The sequence below is a fragment of the Balearica regulorum genome, chromosome 2 (assembly GCF_011004875.1).
Source record: "Balearica regulorum gibbericeps isolate bBalReg1 chromosome 2, bBalReg1.pri, whole genome shotgun sequence".
Taxonomy (NCBI): Eukaryota; Metazoa; Chordata; class Aves; order Gruiformes; family Gruidae; genus Balearica; species Balearica regulorum.
Window position 1 is genome coordinate 101,443,579 of NC_046185.1, and position 27,575 is coordinate 101,471,153.

General features: G+C 38.4%; 1 protein-coding gene across 6 annotated transcripts in view; it reads left to right on the top strand.

Annotated features, from left to right (window-relative positions):
* The window catches only part of CDKAL1 (CDKAL1 threonylcarbamoyladenosine tRNA methylthiotransferase), a 441,944-nt gene that overhangs the window by 145,745 nt on the left and 268,624 nt on the right, over positions 1–27,575 (top strand). For all 6 annotated transcript variants that reach the window (XM_075745163.1, XM_075745164.1, XM_075745166.1 and 3 more), the window contains 2 exons: positions 1,642–1,690; positions 16,736–16,856. In XM_075745163.1, the coding sequence (XP_075601278.1) occupies positions 1,642–1,690; positions 16,736–16,856 (170 nt within the window). The remainder of the gene's footprint in view (positions 1–1,641; positions 1,691–16,735; positions 16,857–27,575) is intronic.

Sequence of the window (27,575 nt, forward strand, 5' to 3'; positions counted from 1 at the left end):
TGAGATACTTAGCAGTAATATTTTAGGCAATGTGTTTGGTACAGACTGTGTTCTGCCTATAGCTGCAAATGTTTAAACTTCTGTTTTCAAGTTCCATTTTTTAATTTTAAAAAAAATTAAGTGGAAAGTCTGTATGTGAGTATCTTATTCAGAAATCTGTATTCAGAAATCTGAAGTGGCAGAGATTCGTGTTTTGAAAAGGCTGTGTTTCAAAAAGTTTAGAAAAAAGAGGGGAAGAAAATAGTTTTGCACAAACTTGATTCAATAAGGAAAGGAACAAACTCCCATTGACTTTAGTTGGGATCTCTAGGTCAGACACCAACTACAGTTCAACTTTTTTTTTTTTTTTTTTTCTTAGCTGCTATTAGACCTATTGGAAAACGAATGTGAAATAGATGACTGTGCAGACACGTGTTTACAGGAAATGACACACTTGGTGGTTTAAGGGGCACAGAGACTTAACGGCTTTGATGGAAGGGCTCCGAGTTCCAGGCTCCTTGTTGCAGACCAGGTTTTGCTCCTGAAGCCTCTGCAACTTGTGCTTTTCTGCTTGCTTTTGAAATAAACTGGAAAAGAAACTCCAAGGAAATGACAGTGAAAATCATACTAAATCTAGTTCATATAATGTACAGCTTAGTGAAGCAGTGTTTAAAAAGGAATATTGTGGGGAAATTATAAACTGATTTAAATGTGCAAAGTAGGCTTTCCTGCATTGTACGTAAACATATATGCACATATTTAATAGACATTCATCCAAAGCATCTATTCTATGTAAAGTTGTAGAAAGAATCTCAGCCTCAAGAATTTGAGCATCTAATTTTGCAGTGTTAATGCTCATTCCTTCTACTTAATATTCCAAAATCTCTACAGTATGTTGGCAATTAACTTTAAATAAAGAATATTGTATCTAATGGGAAACAGTTTAACTATTTATCACACTATGGGTGAATTTTGGCAAGTGTAACACTAAAACATAAATTTGTTGGCTTCACTGGAGATGCTATGTCCTGGTCATCAAATATTTTTCTGTCTTGTGAAAAGCATTGGGGCTTTTACTTGCATTTCCAAACACTGCCTGCAGTAAGTCCAGGACAATGTCCTGTTTCTTTAAACTTGACCACAGTATTTTTAATTTCTTCCCATATGCCAGTGTCTCTTTCCTGCAATACTTTTAATTTTCTCCCCTGTAGTCTGCCCTCACGCTATTCTCAGCTTCTCTTAACATTCTCTACCATCTTCTATTTTGGTGTGGGGAGTGGGGAGAGGGAGCGCTTTGGGGCTGTTTGAGCTACCCAGGTGCTGACTGCCTGGGTGACCGCTGCCTTTCGCAGACCACGAACAGCAGTTAAAGCCTGAACCCTTTTCTAGGGTCCCTCTTTTCTAGCTGTTTGGTGATTTTTGCCAAACATACAGGAACTTGCTATTTCTGAGGACAAAATTTGGCTTAAGTTAGGTGGTGCGTTTTAAAATTACTTTAGGCAGATGAACCAAGATGCACAGAAAAAAAAGCTGGCTTAAAAACGCAGCCCCAAACTCTGTACTCCCCCTTAATCCAGAAGAACACATTTGTGAAAGAAGAGTTCTATAAAAAGTATGTCCATTTGTTAACTACTTAGACGTTGACCTTCTGACTTTTTTTAGGTTCAGCAGATAGATCGTGTAGTAGAAGTTGTGGAGGAAACTATTAAAGGTAAGCATCACACTTGAAATAATTGCAGTGAGTCTGAAAGATGTAAGCATGAGTTAGCAGATGTGCTGCTGCTACGTTCCTTTATCAACCTAATGCTTGCTTTCTCCTTTAGCTGAATGTTTGGGCAGTGCTATACTTTGCCATATATGCTTTGTTTAAGTGGTAATTTCAGTAGATCTCTTCTGGCAGGAGCTCTGTGGCCTCTTGGATTCATAGGTAAATGATCCAGGAGAGACTTCAAGCAATCATTTCAGTTGCATCAGTGTAGGTGGGTGTAGAGTATCGTTTGACGTTTCTGCGCTATCTTGATTCAGTGCAGTATCTCTGCTTTCTTATGTTTAGTCCTCTCATGTTTTCTACTTTTCAGAGGTTTTGGCTCGCTTCCCTGAGCTTTCCTCAGCAGGACAGATAAATTATCTGCTGCTTTAATGTTTTTCTGTAACTGTGTTCCTTGTTCTTTCTGGCTGTGTTCGTGTGTGTGTACACTCAGTACTTTGCAGTGAAGAGGGGAAAAAGACAGTATTGTTTCTGCAGCTTGACTAGTAAACATTGGCTATTAAATAAATATATTTGTCTGGGTATTTCTGGGTTACCTAAGTTTGTCTCCATTACTTATCAGGCCATAAAAATTACTGTTCCATGAAGCTTTAAATTACAAGGTTTAGTTTAATCGGCTGTACTTTCAGTATAAACAAGTGTCTAGTCCACAAGATGTTGCCTGTAACTTTAATGCTGGAGTATGATGTTTTTGAAGTACAGCATGAAAATATAGAAACAATGCAAAATTTGAAAAGAAAAAAAAAACTTCTATCAAGAAATTGTGTAGTGTGGTGTAAGGCTTCTAGAGTTTGTGGTTTGAAGTCCTTAAGATTTCGTGTTGCTTTGAATGATTTAAAAAATGAAACCTGTACTCTTACGTACTCCCAACCAAACATTTTCCCAGTTTGTCCTTACCTTATGGCATCCATTTCTTTGGGGTACAACCTACTGTACCATACAAACAAAGAAGAAATATAGTCAGCGTATTCATATGTGTTTTTAAATAAGCCAAACTGTTTTCTCAGAAATATCATGGGGTTTATGACAATGTGTTGGAAGTGGGGATGCTTTGTGATTTTTACCACAGCACAGTATTTCAGATCCCTATCTCACTTTCATGAATTTTATTTATACTTAAGGGAGTAAGATGATGACCTGGGTCAGCATGTCCTCCCTTTACCAAAATGGGCTTTGTAATATTTATGCTGACTCCAGGCGTTACTGCTTTTTTGATAACATAGTTACTCAGGTTATTGTGTCTGAACAGTATATGGCTAGAAAGAAGACAAACAATCTAGTAGCAGTTGTTGCAATCTTTTCATTGAATTGATTTTAAGATTGCATTTTACGTATTGATGTAATTCTGGAAAATAATGTTCATAGTCACGTTAAGGAACATTTAATCTTTAAAAAGCATGAATTTTGGGAAAGAATTTGATTCCTTTCTAGCCTATTAGAAGTGATTTGATTAAAAAGGAGTGAGCGAGCTGCTGAATTCCATACATACAGCCAAATTCCTTCAGCAATTTCCAAAAGGTAGTGGAACACAGGATTTTGGAAGTTTTGTAGGAAACAACAAAAATGGCTCCGCAGTGCAAGAGACACAGACGTACTGGAGAGTCCAACAAAGGGCCATGAAAATGTTTGAGACTGAGATTGGAGCATCTCTCCTCATAGGAGAGCCTGAGAGAGCTGGGGATGTTTAGCATGGAGAAGAAAAGGCTTGGGGATCTCATCAATGTATATAAATACCTGAAGGGAGGGTGCAAAGCCGACAGAGCCAGGCTCTTTTCAGTGGTGCCCAGTGACAGGACCAGAGGCAACGGGCACAGACTGAAACACAGGAGGTTCCCTCTGAACATGAGGAAACACTTTTTCACTGTGAGGGTGACTGAGCACTGGCACAAGTTGCCCTGGGGGGTGGTGGAGTCTCCATCCCTGGGTGTATTCAAAAACTGTCTGGACATGGTTCTGGGCAGCTGTCTCCCGGTGGCCATGCTTGAGCGAGGGGGTTGGACAAGATGTCCTCCAGAGGTCCCTGCCAACTGTAACCCTTCTGTGAAAATAGAATTTCAGTTGGAAAGAGAATCGATAAATTGACAGAAGTCATAGCATATAACAGCTTACTTTTGCAAAAGTGAACCATAAAAATCAGGTATTTACATTTTTTCATTTAAATTTGTTTAAAAATAATAATTCATTAATTTATGTATTTGGGAATCATCATCTGCTAATGGAGAAGAATGTGAACCTCTTTTTCACTGTGTTTTATTGAAGAGTCTAACCATGAACTTTCATTATCCAAACGAAGTAAAATAAAGTAGATAACAGGACTGGTGGTTAAGACCGTTTTATACTGTAAAATAGATACATGCTAATAGCTTAAATTTGTGTATGTAAAACCAAATGAAGTTTAACCCTCTGTCTTCACAATTCTGCATCATTAGCAACCACTTCTGAAGCCGCAAATGTCTTCAAGAGACAGAGGCGGTGTGGGACAGGGGATTAAATACAAATTCTGAATTCAAAGCCAGCTTATATTAGTAAATTTTAAGTTGGATATCTGTCATAGTTGCATGATACTGTTTTCTTCACCTATTTTTTTAAAAAGAAAATCAAAAGGTTGCACAGATGCTTTACTCTTGTAGTGTGGCTATGTATGTATTGAAAGTTTTAAAAAAATGTTTTGACTGATTATTTAAATAGACTAAGTTTAAACTGTATTGTGTCTGCACTCTGTAGGGCAGCTATCTGTGTAGATTGGCCGGCCTAACCGAGTTGTCCTGATTATCTGCCCAGATGCCAAGGTGGTTATCCTAGTTGCCAGTTTTAAGTCTAAAAGTCTCGCTTTCCTTGGGTTCCCCTTTCTTAAGGGGTACCTTACTGTTGGGTTTTGTGGGTTTTTTTCTTAGATGCTTGAATTTTGTAGTGCACAGCTTACAGAAAGGGAAACTTTGAAAAAAGAATTTGCCGCTTCCCCCTTTTTTTCCTAATAGTCTTCTTTCCAGTTTTCCAAGAAAACGGCTCACCTGTTGGATATGGCTGAAAGCTTACTGTACTTTCAAAGAAAATTACTTGCTTGGAATTATTTAGAACTCTGTGTGAAGTATGAAGGGGTTTCTTCTGGCTTTATTTCTCAGTCTTAAGAGTATTGTCAGGAAACGCCCTTCAGAAGAGTGTCATTCTGCTGGTCCAAGAGATAGTTTCAAGAGGTAGGTCTTTATGGTGGTCTTTAACTCATCTATCTGAAAACAGCGTAATTGCCAGTTCCCAACTCCCCATTGAGATAATTCTCATGAACACTTTTTATGTGACTTCACCTTTTTATCCTCCTTCATCAGAAAATGAAAAAGGAGGATGCTCATGTTTATTATAGCATTAACAGCTGAAAGAGGGACAGAATTTTAAAGAGACCCTGCGATGTCTTGGTTTTATATCACCACGACTTTTATAACGAGTCTTACAGAACTTTGAAATTTCCTAATTATCAGATAAACTGTCATTTCTGGAAGCTATCTTTAATAACTGTACAGTATTTGTATGCAGGTCATGTCTGATTAATACTTATACTGTGACCCAAGATGTATTTGAACTTGAAGCATCTTGAAGTACTTTTGCTATGATACTGTAATTTATAATCTGAAACCTCTATACTTTCTACTAGGAGCTAGACAAATTAATTTGATCTCAGCCTCAGAATTAGGTTTCTCAAAGTGACATCCACAATTGTCTAGCCAGAGTGTGTCAGTCTTCCTGATGTGCAGAGCAGTTTCATTGTGCAAGGCTCTTATTTACCAGTTTAGTAAACCTTGCTTCATCTGCACATTACCCAAATTATAAGACTGGATTACAGCAATTTTTACATCGAGGCACCCATTTCCACTCATGTGCTTAGTTTTCCAGTACTATGTTATGATGACATAGTATGTTAGGAGAATATTGCTAAGGATTTGCAGTATCTGTGAGCTAGGAGAAAACAAGGTTGTCGTCAATGTGTGTTCCATCACTAAGTAAAATTTCTGTACAGAATTGAAAAGCTGCTTGGGCTAATCAGTCTCTATAGTTTGTCTCAATAAGATGAAGATTTGTCTTTGATGGGAACCACAGAATGTCTTTATGGTGATTGCTCAAGTCAGCATTTTATGAACCACTTTAAAAGCTGTCTTTAAAAAAACCCACAGTGTGTGTGTGTACAAGCTTGGATATAAACAGTTTGCAGTAGGCAAGGTAATACACTTATTCTGCAACTTAAAGGAGAAATTTTAACTGCTTAATGTAGAAATTCCTCTTTTATTGATTTTGAATTCGTCTTCGGAGAGTTGTGTCTTTCTCCTGTTCCTAGACATGCTGGTTCTCAAATTCCATGTTATTAAAGCTTTCTGGGGGTAGGAGGTGTGGACCCAGAGTATTTGTGTACAGTCTGCTTTTAGTTTAGGCCTTAGGGAGATGAGGGACACAGGTTGAATTGAGTTTAGTCCATATTGTGTCTGTCATACGCTTTCACAAAACAGTTTTACAATGGGTCATTAGACTTGATTGTAAAAAACAACCAAAGGAAATTACTTCAGGGTTGAGCCTTTTATACTTCACATAACCTTTCTTGGTTTCAGTCACGTTGACCTGTCTGGTGAAGTTGCCCATCCATTTCCAGTTTAAACATTAACCAGTATTTACTAACTGTTAAATTGTCCTCATGTGGTCAGTAATTATGGATTGCTGATAGCTGCAGTGTCAGTCTGTATGAAAATAAGCAGATAAATGGTACCTATATTATATATAGGCTAAAATGTAGAATTTGTACTGGATTGCCTACCTTTGAGTATGTCTATATGTATGTATATGAATGCCAACATATTGAATAGTACTTGTATGTGCTGTTTGATTTCATTATAATCTGCCAATAGCAGTAGATAAAATACTCTTTTTTCAATTTCCGTGATAGTGGGAAGAGTAGCCTTGTCTTAAGAAGCTGATGACAAGCCAAATGAGGAATAAAAATTGGTGGAGTCAGGAGTTCCTTTTTTGAGGAAAAGTAGCATTTGGCTCCCAGTCAGGAAACAGACTGTGTTGAAGTGCAGCTTGAGGAGGGACAGAGTCATGGGCTCACTGAGTCCCTGTTACTGTTTCTACATCCTTTGAAAGGACACAGAAAGGCGGGATGGTTTTGGATGGGTTGTTTTATTTATGTCACTATGTGGTGGGTTGACCTTGGCTGGCTGACAGACCCCCACCCAGCCATTCTCTTGCTCCCCCTCCTCAACAGGACAGGGGAGAAAATAAGATGGAAAAGCTCATGGGTCACGGTGAGGACAGGGAGATCACTTACCAGTTATCGTCATAGGCAAAACAGACTCAACTTGGGGAAATTTAATTTAATTTACTGCAGATTAAAAATAGTGTGGGATGGTGAGAAACAAAGAGAAAACTATAAAACTACCTTCCCCCCACCCCGCTTCTTCCCAGACTGAGCTTCACTCTTTCATCCCAGACTCATCTACCCCCTCCCCCCGAGGGGCACAGGAGGATGGGGAACGGGGGTTGCGGTCAGCCCATAGCAACACCTCTCTGCTGCTCCTGCTTCCCCACGCTGTTCCCCTGCTCCAGCCTGGGTCCTTCCCATGGGCTGCAGTCCTCCATGAACCACTCCAGCATGGATCCTCTCCATGGGCCGCAGTCCTTCAGACACAGTCTGCTCCAGCCTGGGTCCCCCACGGGCTACATGCAGTTACTGCCAGAAACTGTGCTCCTGCATGGGCTCTCTGTGGGCTGCAGCTTCCTCGGGATGTATCCACCTGCCTTGGTGTGGTCCTCCACAGGCTGCTGGGGGTGACCTACTTCACCCTGGTCTTCTCCAGCAGCTGCAGGGGAATCTCTGCTGGGATGCCTGAAGCACCTCTTCCCCACCCCACCCCTTCTCTCACCTTGGTGCTCGCAGGGCTGTTTCTCACATTTTTTTTTCCTCAGTGCCAAGCAGAGTTTTGCCATTTCTTACCCAGGCTTTCCCTGAGGCCTCCACCGGTGGCTGCGGGGCTCAGTCCTGCCCTGTGGTGGGTGGGTTGGAGCCACTGGAGCAGGCCATGCCTGGCACCGGGCAGCCCCAGCTGCTCCTCACAGAAGCTGCCCGGCAGGCACCTTGCCACAGACACCCCATGAATGCTGCTGCGGCCCTAACAGTATTTCTAGATAGTAGAATTGCCTTTTTAAACTGAGATTATTGAAAAGTAAAGATGCTAATGGGAAAAATTATGCAAGGGGCTATCTGTATCTGACAGACTAAAAAAAAGCAGGGAGGAGGGAGTTGAAATCAGGTTTTCAATAGGCAATATACAGAACTACAGGTTGTCAGTAACTTGGTGAAATGGCTGTGGTTAAAAGATTCGGTATCAGCCATTTATATGTATTAATTGCTGAGGTTAACAGCATAATGTGGTAAATGTCACCCCCTGCCCCTTTCTTGTGTCTCTGGATTAGAAATTTTGGAGCTATTCCTGTTTAAACAAAAATAACTATAGATTTTTGTTGTCATTTAAGAAAATGACTTTTTGTGTGGAAGAGTGTCACTACTGAAACCAGTAGCATTTTTTCCCCTCCTGTTAATTTGAGAACTACTTTGACAACAAGCATTGACTTATGAAGGACGTGACTTGAAGGTATCCTGCCTTCCAGTTCTTAAATGAGGGGGTTGTCATTCAGCCGAAGGCTTCGACAAGAGCACTGGATTGCGTTTTGATTGCCTGTTTCTGACTGCTTAGGGAAAGTGTGATGTACTGAAGGAATGAGTTCAAAACAGTAAAACCATTATCTGTGGGAGTATCAATTCTGGGAGTTTAGCTTTGTAGACTGTAATTTAAAGAAAACAGTAAAGTACAGTGAGGAATATACAGTAATTAAGGAGAAATTATTTCTGCAAACACAGATTTTAATGGCTTTTGTAAAACATCAATAATTGTGCAGCTCAACATAAAAATCTTACCTTCTGCTGGGGCAGAAGATTTCCATTGCCATCAGTTGCTTTCTGTTCTTACACCAAACTTTATTGCCTTTTTTGCTGTGCCTGTTCAAGTGCTTTTGGGCATGCAGTGACTATTAGGTGTGTGAGATGATCCAGGATTTTAGGTGGGTTTCATGATTATTTGGTTTAGAAAACTGTTAGGACTGACTATCCTTCTTACGACTCTGTGTAATGTTATGACTTCACAGAAACTGAATGGGAGATAAATAGTTCTGCAGAAGAAGAAAACAAGCAATGGGGGGGAAACGGATAGAAAACTTTAGTGGCAAAATTCTGACTGCTTATTGTTAAATGAGCCTGTGATGTGCAGGAAAGAGAGGCTGTCCAGACCTGTGGTGCTCCCTTCCACACCTTCAGTGAATGACCATCTTACAGTATCCCTATTTTTCTGTCCTATTTGCATCAGATAGATTCAGCTGGGTTTAGCTCTGTTAGAGAGTCCTCATGGCTGGTAACAGCAGAGAGTACCTTGTTCAAACCAGTGCAATTTAGTTATCCATAGGAGGAGTACAAGTAGATGCCAAAGGAGTAGAGATGAAAGTAAAAGCTTCTTTTGCATACAGTGATAAGTTCAGCTCCACGTTTCAGTCTGAGGCTAGATTTGTTCTGTTCAGCCTGCACACACCAAAATATTAGGCAAGTTATTTGTACTGCTGTAGCTGGCTCCGACAATCCACCTTTCAGCATTTCCCTTCCTCAGAACACAGCCTCTTTCATCCAATTCTCAAAACTTCTTTTCCTTGAAAGTTTCTATCCATTATCTCCTGAGGTTTTGAGCAGCATCTTTGATTCTGATCAAATGCATTTCTTCAGAGAGGTGAGGACAGAGGGTGAGGGGAACTCTTCCTGTTGTTGATTCTTAGTATTGTCCTTCTGAGCTGTTGAATTGTAGCCAGCATTTTGAGTTCACAGCAGATTTAACGTTCAGTCACTTCTTCAGAAAGACAATAACATCATATGATCCCAAAATAAGTAGGGTGAAGCTATTGAATCCTGGAAAAAAAAAAAAAATGCCTTAATAGGGCATTTCCAGTGCTTTCATTGTGAGAGAGGAAAGTACTGTGGATATGTCAAAAATGTTCTTGAATACTTGTATTCTTAATTTAACTCTATGAAATTTCTATATGAACAGTAATTCCTTATTAATAGTTATCTCCTTTTCTGTTTCACTTGTTGCACTCTACTGTTTCAATGCTTACAGATATTTTTATGATTGAATGATACATTGGAGAAATACCAGGAATAAATAAGTATTGTATGGTTAATGGAGAGAAAGCGATATATGAATTTTAGCAATCTGGGCCACCTGCAGAGCTGTTTTTCTGAAGTTTGTGAACTGCCTCACTATATTTAATGTCTTGTTTTTGAAATTACATAAAATGAATTTTAAAAAGCCCCTTCTTTACCTGTGTGACAATCATATTTTGGAGTCTTCCAAAACAGAATTGTTGTTGCATGCTAATTCCAAGTGCAAGGCTTAGTAGATGTGTATATTTCAAGGTAGCAACATACGTGCTATATGCTTAGTAATACAAACACCTTTCTCTGCAGCTCTTTTGACTTGGTATAGGATGGAAGGCAATCTTTTTATGAAAGAGTTCTGAATTGCAGAGACTGGGTCAAACATACTGCCTGCTATCAGCAACCTGATGGGACCTGTTGCCTGGCCCAGGGCATGCTTTTTCCTGTGATGCTGTGACAGTAATTCTGACAACATTAGTCTGAATTATTCCTTGTCTTGTAATGGTCCCGGTTCCTGCCTGCACCAGGTGAAGGAGGAGTTTGACTGTTATACAACATTCCCACCTTCGCTGATCTAAGGGAGGAATAACTTATATTAGTTGCTTTGCCAGGAGCAGGGCAAGTATCTTCCAGTCAGGTTTGGCTTTTCTTTGCTTTCTATATTTACTTGAGCCAGGAAATCCCACAGATGACACTCAGGGATGCCTTCACTACATAGCTAATGTGCTGCTGACCAGCTGGGGTTGGTTTGGGTGGGAGCATTCACACAGCAAAGCCCTAAGCCGATTAGTGTCCTTGTTGTTTCTGCACTTGTGTGTGCCTGGCAGCATGTGATTGCTCTGGGGAGCTCAGGGATTCCTTTGCAGTCAGTCATGTCTGCTGTGGGACAGCTTGTTTGTGCTGCAGGGCAGGGAGAAAAGATGGGAGAGGAGCTTAGGGTCTGTCCTTGCTACATGTGGGCTGCTTCCATCAGAGGTAGACCAGGGCTCTGGCTCTAAGCCTGCCTGTCTACTGTGAGCTCACCAAGTCTGGGTTTAAAGCACCTCCAAATTGAAGAGGTTTGAGCTCAAATATGACCAACAGTCTAGGTTAGCTGTACAGTGTGTTAGGCAATTTGTGTTACATACTTACATTTCAGATGCTATTTTTTTCTATTAGGCCTGCATGAAGATCCAAAATAACTTGTTTAGAAGGTTGTTTTTACCCAATAATTACAGTGAGAAGAACATAACTCTGGAAATAAATCCAATATTAAAGTTTTGTAATAGCTCCTGATTTGCCTATTCTGCCTTTACACATTATTTTTTTTATTTTATCTCCTTAGGCTCTCTTCTCTCTTTAATATGTACTTGACTGGTTTTGTTACTTTCACTTAAGCTTTCTAATTTCTTTAACCTTTTATATTTAATTGATCCTCCTTTCAGTCTTTGTCACTGTTTTTGGTGGTTCCTTATACTTCTTCCTTTTGTTTTTCTTTGGGGAAACTCACTACTTTGTTTTCCCTTCATATGGCTTTGCCTTCCTTAGCTACGCTGCTCTCATGTGCCACTTTTTCCAGCATTAACCTTAAGGAAGGGAAGCCCTGTATTCATTAAGAAGCAAATAATGGTGGAAGGAAATGTGTGTAAGAGTACGTGAAATAGTGCTCAGTCCTTTTCCCTGAAGATGCTGGAGAAGATCAAACAGGTTGGTGAGAGACAGCTGGGAAGTATAGAGCAGCCTTCTTGTGAGGAAAAAAATGTCTTTCAGGAAATGGTGAATAACCTCCCAAGTATAATGATGTAACTGGGAAAGGAGAAGAATGGGTAAGAGAACAAGCTGAAAACAACAGAAATTGTTGCTGCCAAGGCTGGGGTTTCCTGCATCTTTGAGGATTTTCTTTAAACTCATGTTTTTGAGCTGCTTGAGTTATCTGCACTGAACTTTGAAGCTAACGGCAAAGAAATACTGCTCTGTGTCTGGCTGGGAGGTGTTTTAGTGGCACACTGTGTGGCTTCAGCAGGGTGTGCAGGGATGGGGAGGGACCCTCCATGCATGCCCTCTTCCATCTTTCAAGCAGACATTATTTCCCAGCAGCTGCTGAGGGGTGCCTAGCCTGTGGACTTGAGCGTAGCTGACTGTTTTTGAAATACAGGAGGTCTATTAATATCTGATAGGTATTTGCAACACTGATAGGCAGTTCTTAAAGTTAACTAAAGATGACTAAGCCAGGCCCCTTTCCTCTCACTTATCCTTGTATCTGACTAGCAAAATACCCATTCAATTTGAATTTGTTTGCTCTAATATCATTAACATGCTTCTGTTGGTCTAGGTCACAGGGGTCTAACAATAGCCTGAGGTTCACAGCGCATTTAACGTCACTATAATTTTATGGCAAAGAAATGCCATCACCTGTTTCCTTCATATAGTTGTATTTCAAGAACAGGCATTCTGGCATTCTCTATCACACTTCTGAAGCACATACTTCTACAATTAAAGGTATATGTACATGTTGTTAATATTATGTTACTTTTCTGTATCCTTTTTAACAAGTGAACATGAATGCCTTGAAAATATTTTCATTCTGCACATGGGGTTATCAAACTGACACATTTAAAAGCCCTTTTTTAGACTAATGATAGGATTTAATATCCTGATTAATTCATTCCAGTCTCATCCTCTCTGTGAACAATGCCAAGTAATGTGAATTGCATCTACTAACTTGTATGGAAAAATTAGTTTAATTTTATACACTCTGCTCTGAAAATGAGAGCGCTCTGGTTCATTTTAAATTGATCTAGCTTGATTTCATTTACATTTACTGTGAGCGATTCTGCTCTATAAGCTTCTTCATTGGACTTGGTTTGTACTACTGTTGTACTGTAATCTGCATTAATTATCTATTAATTAGTGAAAAACTGCTCTGAAGCATGACCTAAACCACTAATTAACCTTTTCAGGATTTTTTAATAGAATTTTATCTGCTGGTAGACTATGTGAAAGTAGTAAAGTTATCTTTATGGCAGAAGAGGTTTATAGGACTAGGATGTTTAGGCTCTCAAATATAGTCTGACTAGAGCTGTTTGTTATTAAGCTGTGTTTCAAAGCTTGCATCTTCCTGTGAGCCATCAAAACAGGAGTGGTTTTCCTTTGATATCTAAGATAGACCACTCATCATTATGGAAGGTGAACTGTGATTAACTCAGTTTTCAAAAATGTTTTTGGTACCAAATTTAAAAAAAAAAAAGCCAAAAAACCAACAAACAAAACCCAAAAAAGACTACTTTTAAGTTTGGGACACCTGTTTTGTGTAGTTCAGTTGTTTTCCAACCTGTAAAGTCAGAGGGGTGGTAACTTAATCAGATAAAATGCTTTAGAAGTATTGGAAGCAAAACTTGATTGCAGTGTTTTACCCCATTCTAAACTTTGGAAGGAGATCATAAGTGAGATTTGAAATTACTGCTTTTTCTGTTATGTGTGATGTTGATGTGGACTTAATGCTAGTTAGTTTAAAAAAAAAATGTTGCTTAGCCTTTTCCTTATTGAAGATGACAAAATATTTATTTTTAAGTTTTCTTGAAATAAGTGTGTGTGGGGGAAAAGATCTACAGCATTTGAAAAAGTATGATTCAGTGTTTATCAAGTTATGTTTTATTAATAGCAACAATGCTGTAAACAGATGCTTTAGTGATTACTTAAAATGAAAGAAAATAGTCCTTGTATGGAGTAGGCTAAAAAGGATTTAAGGTCACAAATGCTGTGACTGAAGGTTTTTTTGGTTTGGGTTTTGTTTGTTTGTTGGGGGTTTTTGGTTTTGTTTTTGGGGGTTTTTTTTGGGGGTGGTGGTGTTGAATTAAACTATTAAGTGTACCTGCAGCACAAATCACTGTAGTTGACTATGCATGTGCTGCTTGCTTTCTGGAAGCATTAAACTCTGCTAAAACTCATCTGTGGTCTCTTAGTACTGCTTTTTTTTTTTACCCTCTGGTGTCTGGATTGAAAAGTACAGGGATGTTATCATTCTGGAGCACCACACAGAATTCGCAAGCCTCATACTAACTTGAACTTTAGTGGCACGCATTAGGAATATGTGAAAAACTGTGGCCATACATGACATGAAAATGGTCTGCCATATTTGATTGCCAGGCCATCGATTTCCTGGGCTGGGGTATGAGATTGGGGTGGGTGTTGGCATTCAGTGGATCACGTGGGAGGTGGTCACAGAGCTGGGGATTCTTTCCTGAATTCAGAAGGTATCTGAAGGTAAGGGAGGCTAGTTCTTATGCTCCCTAGTGAATTATATTCTGCATGCAAGTGTCTGAAGTTGGTTTTGGTTGGGGTTTTTTGGGTTTTGGTCCCCATCCCCCTAATGTATATGGTAACCTGCCTGGCATCTGAAAGACAAAGATCTGTAAGAAGGCAGCAGTAGTAGTACTTTTGGTTAACAAGATTTTTCTAGGCCACCATGGTGTTTTGTTCCCGTTTTCCTAAAAACCCATGGATTATAAACTGTACCTCCTGCACAGATCTGTTATTATCTCCATTTCCCTTCCTCCTTACTAGTTTGTAGTCCTCTGACAGATTTCAAACAGAGTTGTGACAGGTTTTGTAGTCTAAAGGATACTCTTTTTCCACAAGTTCTGTGAAAAAGTTTGCTGCTTTGATTAAAGCTCCCAGTATGCAAAAGGGAGAGCATAGGCTAAATTCCTGTTAGAGAGCAGTAATTCACATGGCTATTCCTTGTGAGGGTATGCATTCAGAGGAGATCAAGCCTCACTGATCCTGCTCTCTGAGATACTACTTGTTGGAGGGTAGGTTGTTTTTGTGGTTTGTTGGTTTTCTTTTGATTTTTAAACTTCAGAATGGTGGTTTGACCCCAATTCTAAATGTATGAATTTTAAATTTTAGGTAGTTGTATTGTTATGTTGTTAAGCCTAATTGTTTTAATCGTTCCTCTATATTTTCAGTCAGAAATCAAATACTGTTTTAATATGGTAATGCAATTGAATATTCTAAAAATGGATGAAATGGTTTATTCCAAATAAACCACAGTATGAGCAAATACAAAAAGGAATGTTCTCTGCTTCTAGCTTAATTTTTATGCCTTCCATAATGCAGTCACTTTTGTTTCACAAGCAAATAAAATGGTGGCATGCTTGCAACTCTTTAATGAAGCATTAGATTGGAAAATAACTGATTGTATTGTGAGACAAAGGTATTGCTGTTATTGTCATGAAAAGGTAGAAGTGAATAATTTAGCAAATGTTAATAGCACAAGTACCGTACTACTAAATTCACAGCAAGATATAACGAAATTTTTGCCAAATGCAACTGCAAAAATAATGTCTTTTAATTTCTGTTGACATTGTGATGTCTCCTTTTAGTAATAGCTATTATGATATCAGGCCAGTCCTGCTCACTTCTTCATTAGATCACATTTTTGATTGAGAATTTTTACGTCTATTAAAAAACCTCGGAAAGATGATATGCCAGCAGTAGTTGTTTATTTCCAGGCTCTTGTTGCCCTATCACAGAAATAAACTCAGAGTATGAATGCCACATTATTCAAAAGTTGATAAATAACTCCTCAAAACAGGTAGTGGAAAAAGACTTTAACTGATGGATGAATTAGTTTTGGAAATAACTGTTGGTAGTATAAGTTAGGAAATTTGGTTGAACATGGTTTTTTAATTGATCTGAATTGGTTATCTGCTGTGCTGGATGTAGCTCAGCTAGTACTTCATAGTTTCATGCTTTCCTTTTGCCCCTCTTCCCTTTTAGGGTAAGTTTTTTCTCTTCTGAAATATTTGACAGATTGTAGTGTAGTTTCATGTACTATCAAAGAGTTTTCCAACTTCAATGGATACATGCTTTCTTTCCTCCACTCCAAGTAGTGGTTACTTTCCACCTCTTTTCAGGTATGTAGCATTATCTTTCCCTTGCTGTCTCTTATCTGCCTGTTCTAGGTGTTGTGGAATAAATGATACAAGTCTTATGTTTATAACTTGGGCACATTTTACACTACCTGTTGCAGTAATATACGCTTAAGCACTGTTATTCTTGTTAGATCTTGCTTCTGAATATTAGTGAACCCTGTAATTTGCACCCTTTAGATACAGGACTTGATGTGGTATGACATGTACTGTTGTAGACGGTTGGTAATAGTATTTGTAGTTTACTCTCTGAAAATTACTGGCTTCGGGAAAGGAGTTGTGAGGCGGTTTTCTCACCTGCAGTCTCTTTTTTGTGGGAGGAATGTGTGTAAATGTTGGTAGTCAGCTTAGCCATGAACATGTTACCAGGATATGCTTCACAGCACTTTCCTTCAGACTTGCAAGAGTCAGATAACTTTGACTGAAATGTGTTGGTTCGCTATATAATAAGCTAAAAAATATTTAGTTCATTACCTACTAATTTAGGTTTGAATTAAATTTTTGGGGAAAATATTTTAATACAACTTATTTAAATATTGCTATGTTGATATTTGCTTGAGAATCTGAAAATGAAACTGCTTAGATCATTTTAATTGAATAAACCAGAAAATGCAAGTGTGAAAAGATAATTGGATGAAATAATTTGTTCATTTGAACATGATTTATTTTACCTGTCAGTGTCTCTCTTTAAATGCTCCAGCTGGTGGAAATAAATTATTATGTCTCATGCTCATTTTCAATCTTTGAAGTATAAACACTACTTGTGAAGAAGAGCAAATCAAAACAAATATTATGGGACTTGTGCTTTGTATTGACTGCTTTTTTGTGCTTCATTTGAAGGTCACTCTGTGAGACTGCTGGGTCAGAAAAAAGATAATGGAAAACGTTTGGGGGGAGCACGACTGGATTTGCCAAAGATTAGGAAGAATCCACTGATAGAAATCATTTCCATCAATACAGGGTAAGAATCTTCCAGACTTATAAAACGTTCATTACTGCCGAGGAATTCAATTTATGTTTTTCTGCAGGCCTGGTGTATTCCTCCTAAGTTGCACAGAAGGAGGCAGGATGACCACTTATAAATAGTCAAAGGTTTTAAATGGCATTCTTTCTGGAAAATAAATCCATGCTTATTTGGGTACGAGATTTCTGCTGCTCCGGGGCTGCATACAGTCATGCAGTCCTGTTTGTACCTTCATCTCACTCTCAAAAGAAAAAGCCCTTGGAAAGCTGGAGAAGGAAAAAAAGCATTTAGAGTTGTTTTTTTCCCTGTGCTCTTTTGATTTCTAAGAAGGCAGTTCCAGAATATCATTAGTAACTCGTTAAGATCTGTAAATGTCATTAAGATCTGTAAACACCTGATGGTCAGCCCAGATGTATTAATGGCTAAATTAGATACAGTTATTTTTTTTTCTTGCCCCTCTGTTTGTAAAAAGTTATCATGTTTATATTTCAGCCTTTTCTTTGTTTGAATAAGCTACACTCTCCTACCAAGCAACTCTGTCTGGAGTATCTAGTTGCATCTGCCCATTTCTCCATAAGACTACAAACATTTTTCTGTTCAGCATTTCTACTTTGAGGAATTCTATTTTAATCTTCCTTCACTTGATTCTTTCCTTTTCTCAACTCCACTTGGTCATCTCCCATTTGGTCAGTTCCCTAAGAGAAAAAAAAACCAAAAACACGCACGTAAGTCCTCTTCTGATTTTCCCATCTTCTCCAACTTATGTAGTAATTTCCCACGTGGTAAAATATGAAATACATTGCTCTAGGCATCTCAGGTAGGTGTGAACTTACTGCCTAGAGAAAAAAAAACCTGTGGTAGATCTTAGCTCTCTTTGAGTTTAGTCTAGTGCTTTCATAAACATTCCATAAGAGTTTTGCTGCTGTCCACTTCCTCTCTTACTTTCTTGTCCTTAAGTAATCTTGCCTTCATAATTTGCTGTAATGCCTAGTGTGCTGTTTAGGTCAGAATACCAGGTCAAGGCTTGGCGTGGTTACTTTTTCTTCCTCTGACTTATGGTAAACATATGGGTGACGCTTTGTCATATTGCTGAATTATAATACCTTTTTAAACTGCAGTTTCATGCATTGATTGTTTTTGAAGTCTGGATATAAACTCTTCTGGTGCAGTTACTTTACGTGATCTAAATTTTTTCTCTTATTGTCTTTCCTGTCAACATCTTGTTTGTGCCCATGTGATCAAAATCCTTTTCATAATTAAAAATAAGCAAAGCATTCTTTTGCATTTGTTTGTGCCTAAGTTTCAGATTGTGTAAATTTTTCTTTTCCATTAATATGTATCACAATCTAATGTTATAGTATCATTCCAGTTGTAAATGTTGTCAAGGATGTAAACTAATTGAGCCATGGTCTCGTTGACATGTCTTTGGATTTGTAGTAGTGCATTTAAGATGGTAAAATGTATTGCTATTTCTAATACCAGGTTATTGCTAGCCTAATTATAGAGGTTAATAGAAGAAGGGTACTGTAGGGGATATACACTTGGCATTAGGTGGCTGATGAGAGTAGCAACCCTTTGTAATATATTTTGAACATAAGTATTTCCATAATGGATTTTAAAAAAATTGTTTCCCAAGTTCATCAAACTGCAGACAATTAACATCTCCCTAAGATGTTACCTTTGGAAAACCATTTATTTAGAACCTAGTAGTTTACAAACACTAATTACTTTGCTTAGTAGTTATTGCTATTCTCAGGTCGATAGAATATGTATTTTATACCATAGGATAATCTAAAAAATACGAGAAACCACAAAAATATATTTATTTCATGGAGATTAAAGTCAAATATGACTTGGTAAGACCAGAGCACTCTGAAAACCTCAAACAAACAAGTCAGCTGTATAAGACATCCAAATTAGCTAATGCCCCATTCTATGTTATATCACACACCCAAGGAATCCTGTCTCTCTTGAAATGCAGGTTTTTGTGTTTTCCTGTCCTTCTCTTCCCCTTCTCCCTCCCCAGTCTCTCTACCTGTGTATTGCAGGTGGCTTTTTTGGTTACTATTCTGGGTTTGAAAATTAAAACATAGCTTCAGAAAGGCTATTCAGCAGTTTCTGAAAATACAAAAATGTAGCAGTGTAGAACAAGACACAGTACGTGTTACTTACTGTGACTTGACCGTGTTCATTTTATCAGCTTTGCCTTAGTAGTCTGACTATGCCGATTTTTAGTACCAACACCATATTTGATCTGAGCTGTTTTCTCTGTGTAAATACTGGAGAAAACTAGGAAGATTAGTTTTTGGTACAGTGTTCTTTATTGAGAGATGAATTTGGATTGGAAGGTCTTAAAATAGTAAGAAACGGTTAAAAAAAGTGATTTCCTCTTTGGAAATATGTTTGCCTGATGCTGTTCAGTGATAGTGTCCAGAAGCAGCACTGTGAAGGAGGACAAGAAGGGACCCAAGGGTGCTACCAGCACAGACAGTGCCTGCACCAGTGGGACACCCCATGCCTCAGGGCCTGAGCACTGTGGTCAAAGCTGGGGGCTGGTATTAGGACCCATCAGCAGTCCCAGACATGGCAAATGGCCACCCAGGGTCTGGGTCTATCCAGCGGCTCCAGCCGGGATCAAAAGGAAATGAGCTGGAGACAGGACTGGAGAGAAGGCTACATATAATGCAGGTGTGAGGTCCATCCTGGAGATGAGCACAGGACTGGAGGGAGGCATGGTATTTAAGCTCGAGGCAGGACTTGGGGACGTAGGCCTGAGCTTAACGGGGGCTCCTGGCTCAGAGGGGGCTGGTGGAGACAGCAGCTGAGACTGGTCAGGTCAGTTAGGGCCTGATGGTGTCCACAGGGCAGTGACGAGTGGTGGTATATTACACGTGGGGTCTTGGTGAACTCTTGGCTCTTCTGTAATTCTGTGAGGTAAGAAAAGGCTTGTTGGAGCATGTGTATACCTCAGCCCCAAAGTGCTGGAGGTTGTGATGGCTCATGCTAACTCCTTTCCCTCTCCAGTAGTATGAATACCTTTTACGTAGGTGGATACCTGCCAGCTGGAACTGTTCTTCTGAGAGTTCGGTAGGACCAGTTTATTCTTGGGAGTCTTCAAACATGCTGATTGTTAAGATATCTCTCATTCTCATACAACTGTGTCTGAGAATGCAGGTGCAACACTGTAGATTAAGATTTGTTTCTTAACTCAAGACGGCATCAAATTCTCTTCAGTAATTTTGAATTGGGGCTTCCTGTTATTGATTCCTTCTTCTCTCAGACATGGAGGGGAAAAAAAAAATCCTGTCCTGAAGGGTTCTGTCCTTATATAATTGTGAACTTTTCCCTTACTTTCCATGCACAAACGCATGCCTGTGTATGCACACGTCCCTCTGTGTTTGTATTCCCCAGACCGCTGCTGTGTATGAGCCTCCTCAGCTGTTCCTTTGCATGAATCAAGTATGTCCTATCAAGGGACAAACAGATTGTGTCTCCACTACAGTGTGCAGTCTGTAATAATAATAATTTAAACCAAATGGGGTTTTGTTTAGGTATGGAATATCTGTGAAGGTAGTGCTGCTTCCCTCCGTTTTGAGGCAGCTCAGAGTTTTCACACAGTGCCACATTTGTCCCTAAAAGATGTTACTGTGCCCTTAGAGGGACCTGGATCTTGTTCAATGTTTGGCTTTTTTTCGGAAGTAATGGATGTTTTTTTCTACTGTTAATTTTGGTTGCTCTGAGGTTTGCTGTTTTCTCATTTAGAAATCCAATCTATCTTTATCTGTTTAATTTACCATGGCATTTAGTGGTTTCTGTCAACAGACTGTGACTCTAGAGAAAACCTTCCATCCCAGGAGCAACATGTTTCAGAGTTTCCAAGTATGTTCGTAGAGACTATGGTGAGTGCCAGAGTAGGGGCACAAGAGAGTTATCAGACTGACACACACAGATACATTAGCGAATCTTGATTTTTTCCATGTGCCAAATACCTAAGGAATCCTTACCATCCCAGTATCTCATACAAGCTGTAGATTAAACTCTAATTTATCAGTAAGGAATAAGTCACCCTTTCTTCCTCTATTGTTTGCTTTCTCTGTTATCACTTAGAAAACATTTTTCAATATTTTTCAAATAAATTATTCAATTTTTTCTATAGAATAAGCAGTTAATAAACCCCAGCGATTCCAGTAGAGCTTTGATAGTTTTCTTAGTATCTAGTAAGTTCTGCAGTGATATTAGTGGATATGAACCTAGAAATAATGATTTGCTCCTGTCCTCCAAAATAATTTTCTGCTTTGAATTAAGGGCATTTGGTTCAATCTCTTTCACTTTTATTTATGTCCTAAGCATGTGTTGTATAGGTCATCTTACTAGAACAAGCAAGGTAGAGTAATAGTAGAATAGCATGTTAAATGTTGTTTGGAGAAAAGGCATAAAGTTGTTCACTAATCTCCTAATGTGAGTATTCCATCTGGTAGTTTGAAGTAAGAGAAATGTTTGCAAATCCATTTTGCATTGCAGCTTCGTTTTGGTCTAGGGAAAAATCTTTTCTCCTCATGATCTAATTTTCATTAGTACTAGTCTCATAACCTATGTAGCCACTTAGCTCTCTTTAATGGGGTCGGGACTTGGTCTTCCACCTTTTAATTAAGTAATGCTGTATCCTGAACTCTCTACTTTGTTGCTTGGACTATTATCGATGTATCTGTCTTGTTGGCATGGCCTGAGCTCCCTTATGTCCAAGTTGCTACCACTCACATACACTTCAAATACAATTTCATTTGTTGCCTTGGGAAGCATGAGACGAGCGTAGTATGAGCTGAATGAGCCCACGCTAGAATTTACTGTTGTGTGGGTTTGCACATAAGTTCTCTGAAGTGCTTCCTGTACTCTTTGTGAAGTTTCTGCCTCTTTCTTTCTGTTCCCAGGCAGGAATATTTCCCTGGTTATGAATTGTGAAAGGTTAAAATGCTATTCTTTCATAGTTTTCAGTTTTATGATTAATTGGGGCGTATGAGGATTGAATTTTCTTCAAGAGTTGCATTTTATTTTTATATGAGGTCACAGAACAGTCTTTTTATGTATTACATTTCAGCATTTGTTTAGGATTGAGTATATAAAATACCCTGGAGTTGTATGTCCGTGAAAGTGTAGGTAACTCTGTTTTGGTTTGGGGTTTGGTTGGTTGGTTGGGTTTTAAATTGTGCTAAAAAATGAGTACAAACTTAAATGAAATGCTTTCAACTCTATATAATTTTTTTTTATTGTGGATATCTGAAGTATTTGATTTAGTTAACTTCTGTCACATTCTAAAACTTCTCAGCACTAGATGGTTATCCCCTTACTTTTAGGGGTTAATAACTAGGTACCTGTGAGGTGTAAGGTTACAAAAAATGTAAAATAACACTGATAAGATATTTGGAAAGTCTTTGGTCGTATGCATGGATTCATTTTGCTATAGGTAGCCTTCATTGAATCAGCACGTATTTCAGGCTGCTTTCAGTATTAAAAGCAGATCATGTTCCTTCTTTTTCATTGGGGCAGTTGGCTGAGATGTCTCATGAACATGAAGTATCAGTGTCTTTCCTGTATGGCAGTACAAAAGGAGACTGTGCTGTCATCTCAGAAATGAGGGATTTACGAACAGAAAGATCAGGAAGAGAAGCGTGTGGCTCTGTTTGCCGCCTCTGATGGAGGGATAATTATCGTGTTGGAATCATTTGATGCCAGTACAGTGGCAGATGTGTAGAGTCCAGTTAGAACAGTATTTATTCCTTGGTCAGCATAAGATTCTTCAGTGAAAGATATTGAAGTCCTTGGGAGCACATGAGGATGCTACAGTTTTTATCAGTGAAAGATGTGCCTAGTTATTAATCTTGACAGTACTGCAATGAGTCGAGTGCTAACCAAGCTCGGGTGCAGAAGCAGAGGCCCAAGGCCCATGACGTTGGATTAAACCATGTTGAACACAGAGTTGGGAGACTGATCTGATGAAGGTTTGGGGTCTGCCTTTTTTTAGTTTTGTGGGGTTTGTTTATTTTGTTTTGTGGGGTTTTTGTTTGGAGGTTTTTTGTTTGTTTTGGCCTGTTTATTTTCTTTTGAGGATTAAGGCTGTGGCTCAGGGTATGCAACTCTTTGCAGCATTGGAAGCTAGAATAAGTGCCTTGTCTTTCTGAAATTACTGTCTTTTTGGGTTGGTTCGTGGGGTTTTTTTTCAGGTGGGTTTTTTTTGGTGTGGGGTGGTTTTGTTTTTTTTTTTTTATTCATGTTATTTTCATAAGGAATGTTTGGCCTTGTTGGCTTTTGTCCAGCTGTATCCTTGAGATGCTGAGCGGCTGCCCTACGGGTGGCTTGGGCTTGATGCCACAATATTCTGCTCCCGCCGAACCATTTCAGAGGGTCTCTTCTCCAGAAGTCAGGTCTGCTCTTCTCCTCCTTTCCACTTTCATATGAGACCTGTGTACCACAGTGTGACTGCACTATTATTTGGGACTGCGGAGCTCCCAGTAAGGAAGGGAATGTGATCATAAACAAGGTGGATGTGGATTATAAAGCAGCACTCTATGCTGATTAACTGCATATTTACCATGGTCTAGCCCATCTGAAGAGTGGTCTTCTCTTATTTAAAATGGATATTTCACAATGTAGTATAGAGATCAACTAGGATTTACTAGATTTTTTTTCTAATTGCAGTAGCAAATTACTATTTGGTAAGGCCACAAAAAGAGGCCTTAATTGTGACTGTTAAATCCCTGAACTCTTGCAGTGGTTTGTGTTGCCTGCCCAGATTTTTGGCTAAATGAACTGGCTGAGCTAGATTTCTAGCAGCTTTTTGTGCTTTCAGCAAAAATCTTCTACACCTGTGAGTCCACCTTTGAAAATGCTTTGTGCATTCACATCATCTTTGACTCCTTTATAGTTGGGATGAGTTTTCTGGAGGTACTGTCTTGAAACCATATCAAAGTATCTCTGATTGGTTAGGAAACGATGTTGTGGCTTAAGTCTGAGAGCTTGTGAAGCCATTGCCCTCCTGTGCTGAAATTAGTGGCATATTTCAGTAATAATCTCATCAGTTCAGCAGAACGACCACTATTTCTTTGGCTTTCTGTGTTTACTGATGTGAACTCAAATCCCCACGTGTCATGTTATGTCTAGATAAAAACATATAGAGAGATGGAAAATGGCAATCTTTGTGGTATGTGAAAAACTGAATTACATACTGTTTGACAGTGATAGACTTGGGTTTTTGGCAACTGCTTATATACTTCTGCCTATCCAACTATGCCACAATGTTTTCAACATTTCTGTTTTCTCCTAAATATTGCTGTCCCCATCTTGAATGAATAGTCAGTCTGAATTACAAATCTGTTCATATTTTATAAAAACCATTGACTGAATACTTACAAGGATGAATTCCATGTCTTCAATTTACTTGATTTAGTTTGTTCATTAATAAAATACAGATTTTTCTATATTTTAATGTTCAACTTTTCATGATACTCATGTAAGTGACACTGCAGTTGAAAGAAGATTTTGATTTTAGAGTATAAAATCAATATGTGTTTTGATTTACATTTGATATTATGCTTGGAGAGACAAAATAGTATTTCTTCTGATCATAATAATATAGTAATTATGTGGTAATATAATACGTAATAATATATAATACTTACTTTTACTTGAACTTGAATTCAAGATAAATGCTTAGAGTGATCTCCCCAGGCAACACGAAGTGATACAATTACTTTGGCCATACCTTAGCTTATAATATTTAAATGGACATTTTATGGAATTATTTAGCTCAAACATCTATGTCATGCCAGATCCTGTCATGTCAGTTACCCTCAGAAAACAGAGAAGGTGGAAAGTCTGGAAAGATAGTGCATGTGTTTATGAAAGCATGTCTCTGCATTAGGCTTTTTTGTTTGTATTTTAATCAATATTTGCATGTATGTACATTTAGATTCTAGGTCTACTATGTACTAAGCATGTATTTTAACCATGTGTGTACCAGATATCAGTCTGCTCTGCTTTGGCACATTTCACCAAATAATTTACATAATGAAAATGATAGATGGCACATAGATATGTGTATCTATATAGAAGGCTTTTTAATTTTAATCATAAAATTTGAAAAGCTAGTATTCCAATGCTTGCAGAAACCACACTGCTATAACAGAGGGAAAAGGAAAAAACCATTGTTTACAACAGAAAGTTTTAACAGTCTACTTTTTGCCTAAGGTCTCTTTCCACTGCAACTTACTGTAACTCACATCCGAGGTCATTATTTCCTAATGAGATATTTAAATAGAATATTGATGACAGTCTCTGAAAGATTTTTTTCAGTTATTACTAGTATCTTGCAATGATAGCAATTCATATTTGAAGAATGGAATATAAAATTATTTATAATGATCTGCTACAAAATCTGGAGGTGCTACATGATAACAGTTTCACTGAGAACATGGAAAAAATTTATTGTTTATCATAAAAAGATGATACATTGGTGTATTCTCATCTTACCAACTGTTGTAGTCATTTCTGTTCTCTGTGGGTCTGTCTTGTTCTGTGTCCCCATTGCTGAGAACGTGCCTGCTCACCTATGCTTCCTCATGCAAAGTGAGAAGTATTGCATTTTACTAGTTAGCTTCCTTGAGCAGCTGATGTAGAAAGGTAATTTAAGAAAGCAGAAAAGTAAGTAGTTGGATTGGGACCAGGAAAGAACTGTTTCCTCCCTACCGAGTAGCTTGATTTCTCTCTTCCTCCAAACATCAAAGGTTGCTACACCTGATTCTGTAGGGTAGACTTGTACTTCCTTCAGTGCCAAAAACCCCCAGCCTCCCGTGTCCATTAACAGGAACTGCTGATTGAAATCAACAGCTGAGGGCAGGCGGAGTTAAGCTTTTGGTTATATTGGTTGAGGCAGTGGCTGTGGTCCTCTTCATTCCTCAGTAGTATTAGGCTTGGTCAACTTTGGATTATCTGGAGTTTAGTATAATAAATACCCTTCTGCTACTGGGAAGGTGGAAGCTGTTGATGTCTTCAATTTCTCTTACTATTGCACATGGTAGTTCTGCTATTTGTGCTGATCTGTATTATACAAGATTACTTTGAGTAGTGAATATGATACAGAAGTGTTGCAGATTCTTCTAGAGTAAATGTCTTCTACTGTGATAACCTGAATGGAAGATGACCTTAAATTCACGATGGCCCATAACAAAAAGAAAGATGTTTATGCACAAAAAAGTTATTACATAGCTGTATTCAGTATATAATTAGGGTATAAACTTTTCACTAAGTATTTGCCTGCAATAATGTAATTTTTTTCTCTTATGCTTTATGACTGTTGTCTTTCAGCTTTGCATGCCTCTTCATGATTTCTGGCACTGTTACTCTCTTTATGGTACTACTTTCTAATTTTTAGGGTCTTCACTGCTCAAACTCCCTTCTTTGAACTTTAGTTCTATCTATGGGATTTTAAGTACAGAACTTGTGAAATCTTTAGCTGCAACATCTGAATTTCTGTGTTGTTGTGCTGTCTTAATTCAATGACAAAATAATCCTGAACTGGGCTTCTTTACTTTCCCTATAGGGATTACAGCATGATCCCCTGCCACGAGTAATTTTGAGAGAAAAAATAAATTAAAATTTTCAAAGGGTCTTTACTTTTTTCACTAGTACATCAAATACCTGCTGTTGTGGCATCATTTGTGGTATGACTTGAAGACTAGTATTCATTTCGTGGATTGGGTTTTTTTTTTTAATTGCTGTTGTTAAATGCTGTTTGAGTGGATCTAGGACAAGCATGTTTTTAATATGTTTTTAATAAACGGCGTAAGTTGTGTCCTATTCCAAGACATGTTCAGCCAATCCTTCATTACGTTTACTGGCATATGACACAGAATTACTCCAGTAAATAGTTGTTTCTTTGGCATAATTCTACTATACAAAATAACAAACAATAGCAATTCCATACTATGTGCTAATACTGCCAATTGTACTGTAACACATATTTTTCATTCCCTTGTTTTTATGATGATGGATTTTACGCCTGTTTCTTCAATGGTGCAGTTTGCCAACATGTCAAAGTAAATGCATCGTTCACTTGGCTCTTTATGTAGTCCAATCATATGCTGTTCACATGCAATGAGGTTTTTCAGTGGAGTCAGAAGGTACGTGTTGGTAAAGTTCTGTACCATAGGCAAAAATCATTGACACATTGTACATACCAAACACTACTGGCCTTGAATTCTTGCTGTGCAATGTTTTGTGTTCATGCTATTTCTTGAGCTCTCAGTTCTTGAGAAATGAGAAATGCTGTTTAAATACAAATAAATTCTACAACTATTTTTTTTCTAGTTCATGAAAGCTTCCTCTTTTGAGTCTGCTGAATGACTTCTGCATTGAGTTAGAAGAAAACAGTTTGTTTTGATTGTTTCCATTTTTGCACATTTGTCTCCCTTAGATTATTTCCTCCTAGCCTCACAAATTTCAACTTCTTCTGCCTATAGTGCCATCATGAGTTTAAAATTTGCTTCAAATCTTTTCCCAATATATTTTGATACATTTCCTTTTTGCTCTTGTGCATCTCATGTTCAGAATATTTGCTATTTCACAGTTCACTTTTATGAGTCTTGCTGAATCTTCTAAGTTGCCAAAAATCGCTGTGCAATTCTCTAAACTCCAGTACACCACACAACTTGCAAGTCAGTGGGA